Source organism: Oryzias latipes, chromosome 9 (genome assembly GCF_002234675.1).
Source record: "Oryzias latipes chromosome 9, ASM223467v1".
NCBI classification, from domain to species: Eukaryota; Metazoa; Chordata; class Actinopteri; order Beloniformes; family Adrianichthyidae; genus Oryzias; species Oryzias latipes.
In genome coordinates this window covers 11,084,968-11,099,712 of record NC_019867.2, presented here as the reverse complement: position 1 = coordinate 11,099,712, position 14,745 = coordinate 11,084,968, and the positions used below count along the sequence as shown (strand labels likewise).

At 37.3% G+C, this 14,745-nt stretch overlaps 1 protein-coding gene across 2 annotated transcripts; it reads left to right on the top strand.

The window, feature by feature from the left end:
• The first annotated feature begins 96 nt into the window (after positions 1-96).
• LOC101173472 (glial cell line-derived neurotrophic factor) lies at positions 97-11,837 on the top strand. 2 transcript variants are annotated; one of them, XM_004072340.4, is made up of 3 exons: positions 97-183; positions 8,926-9,168; positions 10,040-11,837. In XM_004072340.4, exons 2-3 carry the CDS (start codon positions 8,985-8,987, stop codon positions 10,591-10,593), a joined length of 738 nt encoding a protein of 245 aa, XP_004072388.1. In that variant the 5' UTR covers positions 97-183; positions 8,926-8,984; the 3' UTR covers positions 10,594-11,837. The 2 variants fall into 2 exon arrangements, with proteins under 2 accessions (XP_004072388.1, XP_011477345.1); XM_011479043.3 differs by lacking the exon at positions 97-183 and adding an exon at positions 8,041-8,738.
• The last annotated feature ends 2,908 nt before the right edge of the window (positions 11,838-14,745 follow it).

The window sequence follows — 14,745 nt, the reverse complement described above, 5'->3', positions numbered from 1 at the left end:
GTGGGGCCATTTAGAGCTAAGAGGATAACAAGCGTCTAATCCACGCACTGGACACAGATGGAGAGCATGTCTTGACGCAGAAGCAGAGGAGCTATTCAAGCAGCAGAATCTTAATGTTAGGGCGCTGTTTGTCTGATTGTATGTCTGTGAACACAACCAGGGAATCTCAGGAGCAGAGTTTGGGTAAAGACTTTTCTTTGGACTTGTATTCTGGGTGTGGATTGCTTTTGCAATTACCTTTAAAATGTATTTAATCCGAAACATGACGTTTATATTTTTACAGACACAGTGATTTCATGCTGTGATTTTACAGTCACAGCATGAATGAGAGTCAGAGGTGTTTGCATAAGAGATTTGGTGTATTTCAAGCAAATCAAAACAAAACAAAAATACTAAAGAAGATTTTTAAAAAAGGGGATTTATATCTATACAAAGATATATCAAATTTGGATTATTAAATGATTGGAAAAGTCAATAAATTAAAGCAAAAGAAGACACACATTCACATGTAAATTATGTTATTACAATCAGATGCAGAGGTTTGTTATCCACTGGCTTGACTGCCATGAAAGCTTTAATAAAATACAGGGTTGTGTCAGGAAGGGCATCCGGCGTAAAAATCTCAATCCCCTGTATGAATCAGTGGCAGCTCATTAATTGTGGCGACCCCTGAAGGGCTGTGCCTAAAGTTTCTATTGGTGCTTCAAGACAGTTTTACACCACTGTACAAAGTTCTGACTAAACAAAAAGGACTTACTTGTCAAAACACAAGTAATTTTTCCTGTCTTTATTTAGTGTTGGTTTTTTGTCATGTGTGTTTTCATGAGTGGAGTTGGTCCCAGTGGCTCAGACTGTGGAGGGTTTGGATGATTGGGCTCTCACAAGGCTGATTTTTCCCCCTGGTGGTGGTCCAAAGATTCTGTTGTTTTTCTTTTTTTGTTTTTCTTTTTTCTTGAATGCATAATTTGTACTTGATCTGTTGGCATTTCAAACGTAGCTATCATAAGAACAAAAATGCAACCATTTTTATGAAACATTCACATTCCATTGGTTGTTCATGATACTTTTGTGTACCATTTTTACTGGAAAATCTCTATAAATCCACACTAAACAACTGATATAAGTAACATTGATAAATTTCTAGTGACCTTTCTATGACATCACCGTTGATCAGACAGCCAAAGGGTGATGCAGATACCAGCTGGTGTCCTCATTGTGGATTTCTCAAGTAATTTAGCCTGGCTGCTCCTGGTTGGACATAATGACTGTATATAAGAGATAAGCAAAAGAGTGAAGTGAGTATTGGTTAATATTATCCCAAATTAAAGTCAATTTTTTAGCTTCTTGGTAATCACCATCTTGGCTGGAAATGGCATCACCTGACCCCAGCTTTTGCGAAAATAGGCAGAGGGTAGGACGAACAAGCCTGATAGTTGTTAAGAGAAACTTGGGATTAAGAGGTTTAACATTTTCACATGTCACTCAAAAAACCACAGCCCTGTCTGAGTGCAATTTTGAACCTGTTAAATAGAATGATGAGATTCAGAAAAAAATGATCCACAAAAATACTGTAATATATAATTTTTTCAATAATTTATACACAGAAGTAGATACGTTCAAAACTGGAATTTTTTTTCTTTCTTTTTTTTTTGTAAAATTGCACTGTTTAACATTAAGAGGGGATGATTTACTTGCACAACAGACCACCCCTTAAAGGAAGTGAAAGGGTTTCTCCTTTGTTGAACAGGTACTGGGTTTCTTTAGCCAAACTCACATTTAAATGGATCTTCACCTTGGCTCAGTTTTCTTTATAGATCTTACCAAGGAGTAAACAGCAAATGGGCACACAAAGCTTTTAGTATTAATGGGTTTAGGAATAAAAGAATTGTGGGGGGAAAAGACTTAGGTAAAACAATTTATACAATTTTTTTTTTAGAAGCAACATATATTTTTCACAATTTCCATTGTAAATGCATTCAAACAAACAATTCTTACAAAACAATTTATAACAATTTTAACAGTAGTACAATTTTTCTTCCTGTATAGAATTCAAGGCACTTTTTCTGTGCTGACTCATGTGCACTCTCACCCACACAAATGCAGGACATTTGGAAAAACAATTGCTGGACAGATAATTAAAGACATTAAACACTAAAAATATGACCCACAAAATTTGAAGTGGAGAAAAATGTCTGTTATTGGAATCCTAAATCCTGGCAGTGTAACTGCTGCTTCCTTTGAGGACTGAGAGCTATTAAATGGTTTGGTACACTAAAAAAAAGGCAATCTTCTATTTTCTCATCGTCTGGGGAAAGCTGGTTCGTGACAATAAGAAATTACATCTCTTTAAACAAGGCTGTCAAAGAAATAACATATTGCACATATGGTGCCATGATTGGAACCACCACTAGAAAAACACTGAAAATATAACCATGAGCAAAGATTTGTAAATAATGAAGCTTTTAGCATATATGTTTACAGAATTTCAAGTCAGTTAATCCATTCTTCTTAACTTCAGCGACTTATTGTGTTTGCCAATTACACTGACTTTATGATTCAAAAGGGAAACTATGGCAATCATTTAATAAAATAAACCTATATAATAAAACTTTTGAGAAACAGATCATTTTGTATCAAAAAAGTCCAATCAAGAGCAGTTTTACCAGCTTTCACGACCTCTTGTTCTAATGCAAAAGGTAATAAAATTAGAAACAAGATCCTGCTGTCATGTTGCATTGTTTTATTTAATAAAGTTCAGTAAGTAAAATATCTTTAAAATCCCACTTTAATCATCTTTTGAGCTATTTTAAAAGCGTTTCCAGTGGTCTTAACTTATGATTATGCAGTTTTTAGCCAAAATCCATAAAACCTGTGTCGTTTTCTAGGACATAGAAAACACTCTCCCGCTAGTTTGCAGCCCCTAACAACCCCAATATAACATTAGCGCTACAACAAAAGTGGGGAGGTATGTTGGAGTTATCCAGCTGTTTAGTTTTGAGCCAGAATTCAGCTCAGACGAGGAAAAAAAAAGACATAAACAGATCTTTTTGTCTGCAAGTGAATGCATCAGAATGGAGCGGAGCAGGAAGCTTGTGACATCCCAATTATTGCACCTACATCACTGCTACAAGCCTTTTCCAACAGTATTTTTTGTTTGCTCTGATTCACAAAGATTTAAATAAAGAAATACAGAGAAATTAAATTTAAGCCTAAGTTACTTTATGTGTCTTCCTTCATGACAAAAATACCACAAGAACGTGCTAAAAACACCAAAAACGCCATTTATAACAGACAGTACCTTTAAATAAAATATTCTATTAATGTTCAATTACTTTAACAAATTATGTGGCAGTTTAGAGTTGATGCCCTAACATGTAATATGCATGAAAAAATAATATTAATGGACTCTGCGTCACAAAGTACATCAGACGTACGTTTACAAAAGTTTGATGCCTAGTATTTTTTTTTTTAAGAATAAGTATTTCAAAATATAAAGTTACATTGATTTGTGTAGTCTACTATAAATTCTTTTAAGGAATAAATACATTTACATTTAAATACAAAAGGAAAACTAACAATGAAATTGAAGTGCAGAAATTGAAGAGATTTAAATGCAAATGCATTTAAATCAAAGCTAAGAAAAAAAAATACTAACAACTTATTTTTCTTCTGTAGAAGTAATTTTCTTGTCAAAACAAGATAGACATTTGGCTGAGAAGGCTGCCTTTTGTAGGACATTTGATAGTCATTTTTCAGATTCCAGATTTACTTAATCAAAAGAGTCTAAGATCATACACCAGAAAGGACTCCTAAACCTGAGCTAATCTGATAAGACAGGAATCCAGATCACTTTTGTGATAACCTACAATTTCCTCACAACACACACAAAAAATGTAAGATAAATAATCATACAAACATTATTTTTTAACAAAGCTGCAACATACACAGACCATTCAGTGGGTTTTGTGTGCGAGCGTTCCGGTGCAGTAAATTTTGGCAGGATGTTTTTCTTGGTAATAAAGAAAATTCATTTCCAAGAACACTCTCCAGGATGTACACATGGGCTATTTTTATCCACCTCTTTAAGAAGGTCATCTAAAGAGGAAAAAAGTCAAAGTGTATTTCATGAAAAAAAGACAATTCTCAAGAGTAAAATGGCTAAATTATACTGAAGGCTCCAGGAAAAAGCTTTCTTTGCTTTAATAAAACAAGACCATCCTTTATCAGAAGTACTAAAAACAAAAGTTTGAGGAAAATGTAAAGGACTTGAGTCCTAAAACAGAGAAAATAATTTTTAAAATGTGTTGAATTTAAGGGTATGGACATGGCTGCAGGGTTTCCAGTAGCAAGCGGTCATTGGCGTTTATTAATGATATTGCACTGAATTGGATTGCATGTTGTTTTTACCGTTCTGATGTTCCAAAGCCCTCTTTGAAAACAGTTCAGGCATTTGTTACAGTAAAGGCCTAAAACAACATATCAAATGAAAAACCCATTCATTAGACGAGCTTTTGTTCCAAACCTAAACAGTCATGCAGTGGCTTTTTGACCCAACCTCCTGTTACGGTTTTCAGAGTTAACTCTCTGTGGGCCAATGATTTGGATTTGTGCTGCAAGTGCACAGCTCCTGTAGTCTGGTTACTCTCACCCTGAGGCTTTTGTAGAATCAGAAAGCACTCGGTGTTGATTACTTTCTAAACACTGAAATGGATAACCAAAGTGGGTTTTTTTTTTCACTTCTTCGGTGTGTTTTAAATTGCCCTATTACCCAACTCTGTGGTATCGTTGAAAGGTATGTCTTGTGTATTGCTTAATTTTGTGCTCAGTGATCCTCAGTCTAACACAGGAGAGTGTCTATGAAGTAAAATCTTCTGAGAATTTGAATTTGACCTGATCCTTTTTCATATAAATCAAACTTCTTATGTGAAAATCACAGAAATTTCCACTTGTGTGGGTACATTCAGATTATGTTTTTTATACAATGTTTTACATATATTGTGAGAGCAAAGATCCTGAAGGGACTTCCAGATACAGACTGCCAGGATGGTAATGGCTAACTAACCAACCAGCCAGCCATTGTAGTACGTGGCAGTACCAAGTGAAGGTAACATCAGGAAGAATATGGAACAAGAGAAACTGGGGACATACCAGGGACTCAGGGAAGAACTGGAGACAGCATGGATGGTGAAGGTGACAGCTGTGTCCATGTGAATTGGTGCACTCGGTGCAGTACAGCAGATCCCTGGAAAGACCTTAGACATTTCCGTTCAGAGAGTCACAGTGCTAGGAACAGCTAAGATACTGCACAGAACCCCAAAGCTCCCAGGCCTCTGGTAGAGGACCCCAGCTTGGGTGAGAAACCACCCACAGAGGGTGGGAAGATTTTTTTTTTTTTTTTTTTTTTTTTACAAAATATGTTATTGTTCACCTTGCAGCATATCCCTTTAGGGGTAACCACAGTTAATCAGCTTTCACTGATTTGCACAGGTGGTTTGGCAGAGACTTTTACGGATGCCCCTCCTGACACAACCTTGTATTTTAGGAATTGGAGGGGTCCAGACTGTGGCCTCTTGTTGTTAGGCAGTAGTGCAAAAGGTCTTGCCCAAGACCCACACTGGATGAATCTCATCGCCCGCCATGGGAAACGAACCCTGGTTTCCCATGCACCAGTCCTACATGCAGCCAACTGAGCCATCCAGCTGCTCTTCATTATTGTATATGTAGGGCCCTTAAATCTATGGTGATCCTCGGTGAACAAAGTTGTCCTCAGTTATCAAAGTTGCCTGTTGGAGCCTTAAAGTCATCAGCTGTCCCTGAGTTCTAATCTTGGCAGTTTTGGGGAAAACAAGTTAATCTGCAATTTGTTCATCCATCAGTCCTAAATCATGGCCCTACAGGCAAACATGTAGTTTGGTGAGTCTAAACTCACGTTGACCTTAGTGTTCATGCTCTTCAGGCTTACCGGATGTAGGATCACGCTAGCGTTAGATATTAAGCATAAAGGGGAACCAGGGTGATGGAAATTTCATGACAAAACCTTTTTATGCTTGTTTGAAGATGCAAAAGTAACAGATTGATAAGAAGAAAGCCGAGTTGTTTGAAGGGTTGTTGCTAAAAATCAAAGTATGATAATGCAGGATAAAGACATTTCAGAGTTTCTGCTTAGATTTGAATCTGGTTTTTTCCTGCATGTCCCTTTTTTGATCATGCTCTAGTCTTTTTCATTCTGCCTGAAACTTCCTAATATATTTTTGGAATAGTTGTTAGTAGACAGATGAATATTTTTGTCTGGTTACTGGATGTTTTTTGTTTTTTTTAAGCAAAATCATGTCACTTTCTCAAGGCAAAAAATGTTTGAGAATCTTTCACACTAAGATTTCCCCAACTCCTTGATTTGACAGATGTAACTAATAGGGCTGCTACGATTCTTGCTTTAAAACTGAATACACCATTGAGCAGAATCATGGGGAAAGTGAGTTGTTGCATCCCCACTGCACACCATCAGGTATAGGTTTAAATTGTCAAATGTGTATTGTGCTAAATTTTTGAATAATTTATTATTTATTGTTTTATCACATTACAGCAGATTATGTATAAGCCAACTGAAATGCCTTTCTTAATTGCTACATGGCTAATAGGAAATTCTAAATATATTTTTCTCAGATTTTTTTTTAATAACTAATCACTTAGATTCTGTAAGTTGAAGACATCCTCCCACATTTTGAGGTCTTCACATTAGACCTTTAGACTCTTCCTCTTTTAACCCATTTGGAACAGCTGTGGCTGACTTAATTATTCTCTTTCCTTTCACCTCAGCTCTCTGGTACCCTGAACGTCCATCTGCATGTATAATGTTGCAGAATGAGTGAGCCAATACCATCCTAATTAGTTTGATCTGTAACTTTTCCCAATTACCCAAGCAGACTATTCAAGAACGTTGATCAATAATCAATGAGGGAAATTAAGTCAGTCAATATTTTGATGCTAAACTGTGCTTGTGAGAGGTTTTATGTGCTACTCCAGAGCTGAAATCTCACACTGGCTGATAACAGTGGGTGAAAGGGCCACAGTCAAACTGAGCCCAAAAGGTCTGACAGTGTTAATTGCAGACTGACCTCCAATTAACCCCCGGAATTCACAAAAAAGGGGAAAAAAATTACATCTTTTTGTTTCATTTTCTCCTTGGGAGCAGTGTAATTGTCTGAGGATTAGATATTTCATACAATATATCAGGGAGGTCAGGGAAAAGGGAAGCCACCTCTTGGTAACAAGCAGGCAAGAACACTGTAATATTGCAAAATATGATAATCACACTATTGTCAATAGCTTTATATTAAGAGCTCATTGTACTCTGGTAATTACCCAGATTGCAGCTATAACGTTAGTAATTGGAAACAGATGTGTTCATGAGATCTCTGCTTTTTTTTATCTCGACATTCCATGCAAACAGTTTTTTCATATTTGAAATGAACTTTTCTCACAGATTTGAAAGCTCAAAGATAAATCGTAGTGTTTTGGATTCAAATATTTTTGGGGTGAAAGGTCTGTCCTTATTCCAGATGAAAAATGGCAAAACATCACATCTCATATCTTGAAAACCATATCATAACTTTTAGTAAAACAAAGCCGGAAATGATTTCCAAGAACCACACACCATTTCTCGAGTTAATTCTGATTTTTTTTTCTTTTTTCTTTTTTCATCAAGAATGTCACATTTTTGAGAAGTATCAGCTAGAATCATTAAAGTGCTTCATTGTTGCTACTTTTACCTTTTTGGTAAATTAGATAAAAACTGTTTAGCTCGTGCTGGTTTGCGGCGCCTTCCGTCCGTGAAACCAGGGTTCAACTCCAGGCTGCTCCCTGTTCCCTTCTCTACCCCTGTGCTGGTTCCAAGCCCGGTTTGAGAAGGTTGCGTCAGGAAGGGCATCCGGCGTAAAACAATGCCAAGTTTACCTTGTGACTTGTTCGCTGTGGCGACCCCTGATGGGAGAAGCCGAAAGAGGAAGAAGATAAAAACTTGAAGCATAAAATAAGAATTATTTTATTTTTAGTCTTACTGATGAATGTTTTAAATGCCACTGAAAGAAGAATATTTGTGGCATTTATTTATTTATTGCTGTGTCTCCTAAAGTTCATTTGGAGACATACCCTAGATAAGCAAGTGGAGCTTGACATTTTCAGGAAGTGACACTTGGAGAACCAAAACCAAGAAATTGTGGCTGGTTTAAATCATCTGAGAAAGACTCAGTGTTTCTGTTGGTCCAACAGATCTGTTCAGTGTCACAGTCTGAATTGAGCCTGAAAAGCTGTTTCCTATTTAAGTTATGGAGCTAAAAATAGCATCACGAAATCTCAAATATGAGATTTGAAAAAAACGTTTAAAATAAATTCAGCCTTTGACTTTTTGAATTGTGTGAGTAATTTAAAACTAAAGGATTGGTGCAAAAATAATTGAACAAATGATTTATTCTTTACCATTTTTTTAAATTAATTTTAGAGAAAATTGTTGGAGCCCAAATTGTTTTAAGCAATTAAAAATTAGGAAGGGTACCAGGTTGTTATTATTTTTTCCCCTAACCTGACTAATTAGAATCACGTGTCCACGCAGAATCAGGCCCCAGGTACAGTCTGTGGGTGGAGACAGGAGCACGTCGATGATGGAACCAGCAGACGTCCCCACCTCTCCACTTTTCTTTCGCCTCACTTTTTCCGTTCAGTGTTGAAAGGGGAGCACTGAGGTGACGCTGATTCTGTGGAAACTCTATGAAAACATCAATGAGGAATTATTTATGTGGTGTTGTTTGTCGCAGCTTTCTTCAACCCTACTGATTCTTTGCAGGACTCGGATGCGATTGCGACAAAGTGTTACAGTTTACGTCTTATTTTTATGTTATTCTTGTTTTTCATCAATATTATTATTTGTAGGGTCAGATAACTGTTGAGTGTTCTTCGCGCCATGTCCTTCTGTCAGACTGGAGTGGACAATGAAGTTATGGGATAGCCTGACCACTTGTTTGATTCTGCTGAGTGCGGTGGGCGCGAGCCCGCTGCGCGCGGCGGAGAGCGCTCCAGAGCACGCGCCGGTTCAGATCCGATTATCTGTGGTTTCTTCGGGATTCTTCATCGCAGAAACAGTCGAAAGAGAAACTCTACAGAGAGGAGCAAAAGGTGAGAGTTTCCGGTTTGGAAATTCCATAAAAATATGATCAAATGGGATTTTTTTAAAAGTTTTTATTTGTGCACATAAATAGGTGTCGAAATTCCCCCAAATCATGTTGCATTATAAATAACATCTTTAGATGTTCTCAATTAACTTAATGCTTGACGTCTAGTTTTATGACTCACCTTTATCTCTGTGTGGCCAGGATTCAGGATTAGCCACAGAATAAGTTAAATAATACGTTTAAATAAAAACAATAAGTTTAAATTGTTGTTGCACCCCCCCCCCCCCCCCCCCATCCTTCTTACTGTCCAAAAAGATCCAGATTATACAAATTTCAAACAGATTTATGCAGATGAGTGTGACAGAATATGACATTATGCATGTTTTGGGGGCTTTTTTTGGACCCTCCAATGAACCCAAGGGCTGTCCACCACTCCCTTATGGGACATGCTCCAGCCCCCTCCCTCATAAGGGGCTGCATTAACCTCTTGGCCTGCTTATAATTTATTGTGTTAGGACTCTCTCCAAGGAAAAGTTCTCATCTGATGGAATAGATGTGAATGTAATCTGTATACAATATGTAGCTTTTTCTAAATCCACAAAACACACAAATGTTTACAGAAAAAAAGCATTCTATATGGATAAGAATGAGATCTGTTTGTCAGCAGGTTGAAATGATTTGAATGAAATTCCACTGCTACAGAACAGAAAACCTCAGTATGTGCATGGAGCAGTAAATTCTTCATGTGCTCGGGTAATTGAGACACAACACGGAGATGTTTCTAATTACCAAAAGTCATGTGCTAACGTGAATAAATATCATCTGTCCAACATGACGCACCCTTTTTAGAATTCAGTTTTCCTAATGTGTTTCAGGCACCGTCATGAAGGAGCCCCATCCAGGCAACTTTGAAGATGTTATGGACTTCATTAAAGTCACAATCAGTAGAATACGCCGCTCCTCTTCATCTGGCAGGCCTTCCTCCACCTCCTCTCCCTTTGCCCCGACAGGAAAAACAAGGACTCGACACAGAAGGGAAAGGAAGAAGGGGGCAAAGGATAAGAAAGTGAAAGAAGGACGAGTAACGGAGGATGTGGGAAGGAGGAGCAGAGGGAAAGGTGGCAGGGGACAAGGACAGGGCTGTGTCCTCAAACAGATCCATCTAAATGTGACAGACCTGGGTCTGGGCTATCACTCCAGTGAGGAGATGATATTCAGGTACTGCTCTGGGCCCTGCAAAAAGTCCTACACCAACTACGACAAAATCCTTTTGAACCTCATTCGCAACAGGAACATTCCTCTCAAAGACACACCCCTGCAAGCTTGCTGTCGACCAATAGCGTTTGACGATGACCTCTCCTTTCTGGACGACAGCCTCGTTTACCACACTGTGAGGAAGCACTCTGCTAGAAAATGTGGCTGTGTGTGAGGAGGAGGCCTTGTCTCCAGCTTTTGTATACTTTAAAGTTTTAAGCTTCATTTATTTTTTAAATATTTCATTCTTTTGAGAGCCTGCAAGAGTGCTAAATCTTTGAAACATACAGGTGGTTTGATCAGTTTTGCCCCAAAGCCTATTAACCTAAAGCTCATTTCTTCAGTCTTAAGTGAGGCTTAAAGTTGAGTCTTTAGGGTTTCTGGAGATCTCACGAAAATCTCGACAAGAACCAAAATGATTGGGTCGTTAATTCACTTTGTGTAAGGGTATTTATGAACTGTCAGTTTATTAACTTATTGATATTTATTTTATTTTATAAAGCTATTATTGTTGTAAAGTTTTATTTTAAAAGTAAAGACAAGTGTAGGTCAGATTAAGAGCCTAGAAAACGGCTAAGATCACCCAATTTTAACAGTTGTGTTTTAAACCTATCTTCCCAAACCACTGAGGTGCAGCACTTCTACTAACGTAAGTATGTGAACTGCTTCTTATTGTATTTCGAAAACTATAAACAATCTTGATCACTCCAACAGAGACAGTTGTTGCTGTTCTATAACATAAGAGGTTACAGGGATGTAGACGACCAACTGTCATATTTACAAAGTACTTATTTATATATTTCATAAATCAGTATAACAGATAGCTCCAGGGATGACACCATTATTGGTTTCTTTACTAAAGTAGTTTGAAAGGTTTGTTTTTTACTTGAATTCTCCATTATGTGTGAAAACAGCAAAATGATTTAAAGCAAACTGTCTTCACTGCATTTGATTTAAGTGTGGCAGACTTTCAAGGGGGAAATAGATCATCAAACTAACTAACTCTTATGATCATAATACTCTGATCAAATGTCTCATCTGTTTGGCTCCTTGCTTTGACGTCCACAGACCTTGAACATCTGTTGCGACTGTAGTCGAGTGCTGTTCCCACGTGGGTGGTGCGAGAGGGGCTAAATATGTTCAGGTGGAGGATAATTGTCAAAGCAACAGCTTTGGAAATCCAGGTTTCATTGACCTGCAGCCTTTCCCCGTATGCGTTCTGCTGCTTGTCAATGAAGTTGAGAGGAAGTGAAGACCTACAGTTTTCAAATGGTTTTGCAAACTTTTTCTTTTGTTTTAGTTTTTTTAAGGGTGCCATACAAATTGGCTAAAACATTTTATTTTCATGTCTGGAGGCCACATTTTTATTCACACAAAGCAACTTTCATGTCTTTATACATTAAAGCCAGTTTTATGTCACTTTTTGTATTCATCTAATTTGTCTGATCTGATTGTTAAAACTGTGTTGTTTATTTTCTCGGATGATTCTTTTGCACCATGCTGTTTAATAATCACAGCCTCAAAATTATAATGTTTTTTTTTCTTATAAATTGGATTTATGATAATTATATGTTGGCAAAAAAACCAGCAGAGAAACCGCATCGGGTCTTCGATAAAAGAAACGAGGGACGACAAAAAAACAGAAGCAGACTTTGATGTTATCAAATGACAAAAGGGGTCAATTAGTGCTGAAGATCATATGATCCACTCATAAAGTGCAGCTCCTGCACTAAAGAATACGACGAGGGAGAAACTGACATTGAACAATGAGAGAAAGCTGGATCAAAGGGCGCGTCGGGAGAGCAAAAAGAAAACAACTCTGATGAGTAAAGAAGCTAAGAGGTGATGCTGAAGGAGAAAGGGGAGCACAATGAAAAGTAGGCATAACTGAAAAGTGATGAATACCCGTGGAAGACAATGAGGACAATGATGAAGGAACTGGAGAGCGCGAGAAGAGAAGCTGCGTCTTGGTTAACTGATGTTGGTGGTTGATAACTGATCCAGTCCTGGTCTCTCACGTTTCTTTTCCACAGTCTCCCGTGGAGAGATGCAACCTGGTTCAGCAAGTGCAAGACTCAACTTAACAATGGAGCATTTCCCTATGCTTATGAACGCTGAATATAAATAGTGTCCTGTAATCTTCTGTGAGGCAATGTACAGGAAAAACGATTAAAAACGATTTTTAAAGCAAAAATAATGTGGTCTGACATTTCAGAGATCACTGACCTTACACAGCACAAAAAGTGAGTCATGTCTCTGTGCTAAACATGTTAATAAAGATTAACAAAGCATGCTCAGTCTCTGCATTGAAAAGCTTTTACACTTCAATTTATAAAGGATTTCAGTTCATAAGTCAAATGGAAACTTTGTATGTTTTTTATATATTTTTTTTATTTGATTTAGCCCTTGTGCTATCCTAGGCACTTTAACATTGGGAGTTGGGTCATCTAGACCCAGTGCTCTGAACCTTTTTTTCTTCAATGATTTGTCATGGTAGGGAGAACACGTCAATGTAAGGGTGGGGTCATCTAAGATAGCACAAGGGTTACATTAGGACAGTACATAATCATACATATTTAGCATAACAAAAATATATATATGCCAGAATTAGCACAAGTGCTAAATTACCTCTGTTGTCCTAAGGTGGGTAAATGTGGTATTTAGGTATGTGTGATTTATGTGGGTCATGTGTGTGTACAATTTAGTCCATATAACCTTTCGTATCACATTTGATACACACATTTCCAAGACCCCTTATCTCAGGGGTGCCGTCTCCGAGATTACGGTGTCTTACTTTTGGGTAGGAAAAGAGTTCAGGAAAATTACTAATATTCAACTAACAAAATTGTTCTTTAGTGTGCCAGATATATTACCATATATATGGATACAGTTTACTCTGGAAGGCTTAATAAAAGCACGGTATGGACCTTTTAAAACCCTTTGCTCAGGGCGCAAGTTTTTAAAAGAATACTCAGAAATACGTGAACGGATCAAAATACTACTTTGGGGTTGCTTTTTGTAAGGACTTAACACTGTAATACACTTCAAAGTTAAAAAGGTTGATTTTGCATGATAAAGGCGCTTTAAATGAATACTTTCTGTATTGAAAGAATGCAAAATTGGTATACAAGTTATTCTTTATAGTACAGTTACACCATGTTAAGAATGTGTGGATCAAATTTGAGACAGTAGGTAAATAAGGTGCTTTTTTCCTGAACACTCGTCAATTTTTTCGTTTCTAAACAATCATTTTTGTAAGCAAAAACTTACCAAATCACCCAAAGTGTCATAATTTGTGTTATCCATATCTACTGAAAAAATTATATTGAAAAATGTAGTTTGTAATTTTTATCGAAGGGTTAAATAGCATCTTTATACCCCCAAAAATGTGAATTTTCTGTCAATTTGATGTAGTGGGCTTCACATGGTTAAAAATTTGTAAAAGCTGGCAAATGCAACTCTCCCCAACAAGGTGTCTGTTAATTACAAGTCTGCCATGTCAAGCTGCTGACAATCGAGAAAACTGTGAGAGCCAACTGATGGTCAAAGATTGTGTCTTTGTCATAGGAGTCTTCTGCTCTTTTGTGTTTGTCATCAGAGGAGCTTGTAATGAAGGACAGTGTTCCCCTGTGGTGTAATCCAACACAAGTGTTAGCAGTCACCAGGCTGGTTTTTCAAACTGGTGATATACGCTGGCACAACTGGAATTATTGACTAAAGAGGAGCAAACAAATCCAGAAAAGTCACCCAGTGGAACTAACATGCCACCAGTTCAAACAGAAATACATCATGTCTGATGTGTACTTATTCCATCCTAAAACAACCTCAGACTTCTGTGGAAGTCAACATATTCAGATAAGATTTGATCTCTTTACAACACTTTTGTGATGTTTTGGAGTGTTGTGATGCAAAAACAGATTTATGTAAAATAAAAAAAGTTTAATTAAAACCAGGAAAAGTCCTGTATGTCTAATCTACTGAACAAGTTAGGCAACGGTTTTGAATCAAAAACCCAAATTCTAATGAAAACCATGTTTATTTCTTTTTTTAAACATGTATTTTTGGCATTTTTCTCATGATGGATGACATATATAAAGAAAATTAAGATTGAAACTGCATTTCTGAGTATTTCTTTATTCAAATCGTTGTGAGCCTGGAGCTGACAAAAAAATGCCTCTAGCAGTAAGGTGGGTAGTACAGTCAGCAGACCACAAGCTCCCTGCCCCACTCCATTCTGATTCATCCACTGGCAGACAAATAGATCCATGAACGTCTTTGTTTTCTTCATCCGAGCTGGCATCTGGCTCAAAACTCAACGTCTGAAAAA

Excerpts from the sequence above, each read along its gene's own strand:
- LOC101173472 (XM_004072340.4), top strand. The coding sequence starts at position 8,985 with ATGAAGTTATGGGATAGCCTGACCACTTGTTTGATTCTGCTGAGTGCG. Across the intron at positions 9,169-10,039 it reads TCTACAGAGAGGAGCAAAAG|GCACCGTCATGAAGGAGCCC; the intron begins GTGAGAGTTTCC and ends AATGTGTTTCAG.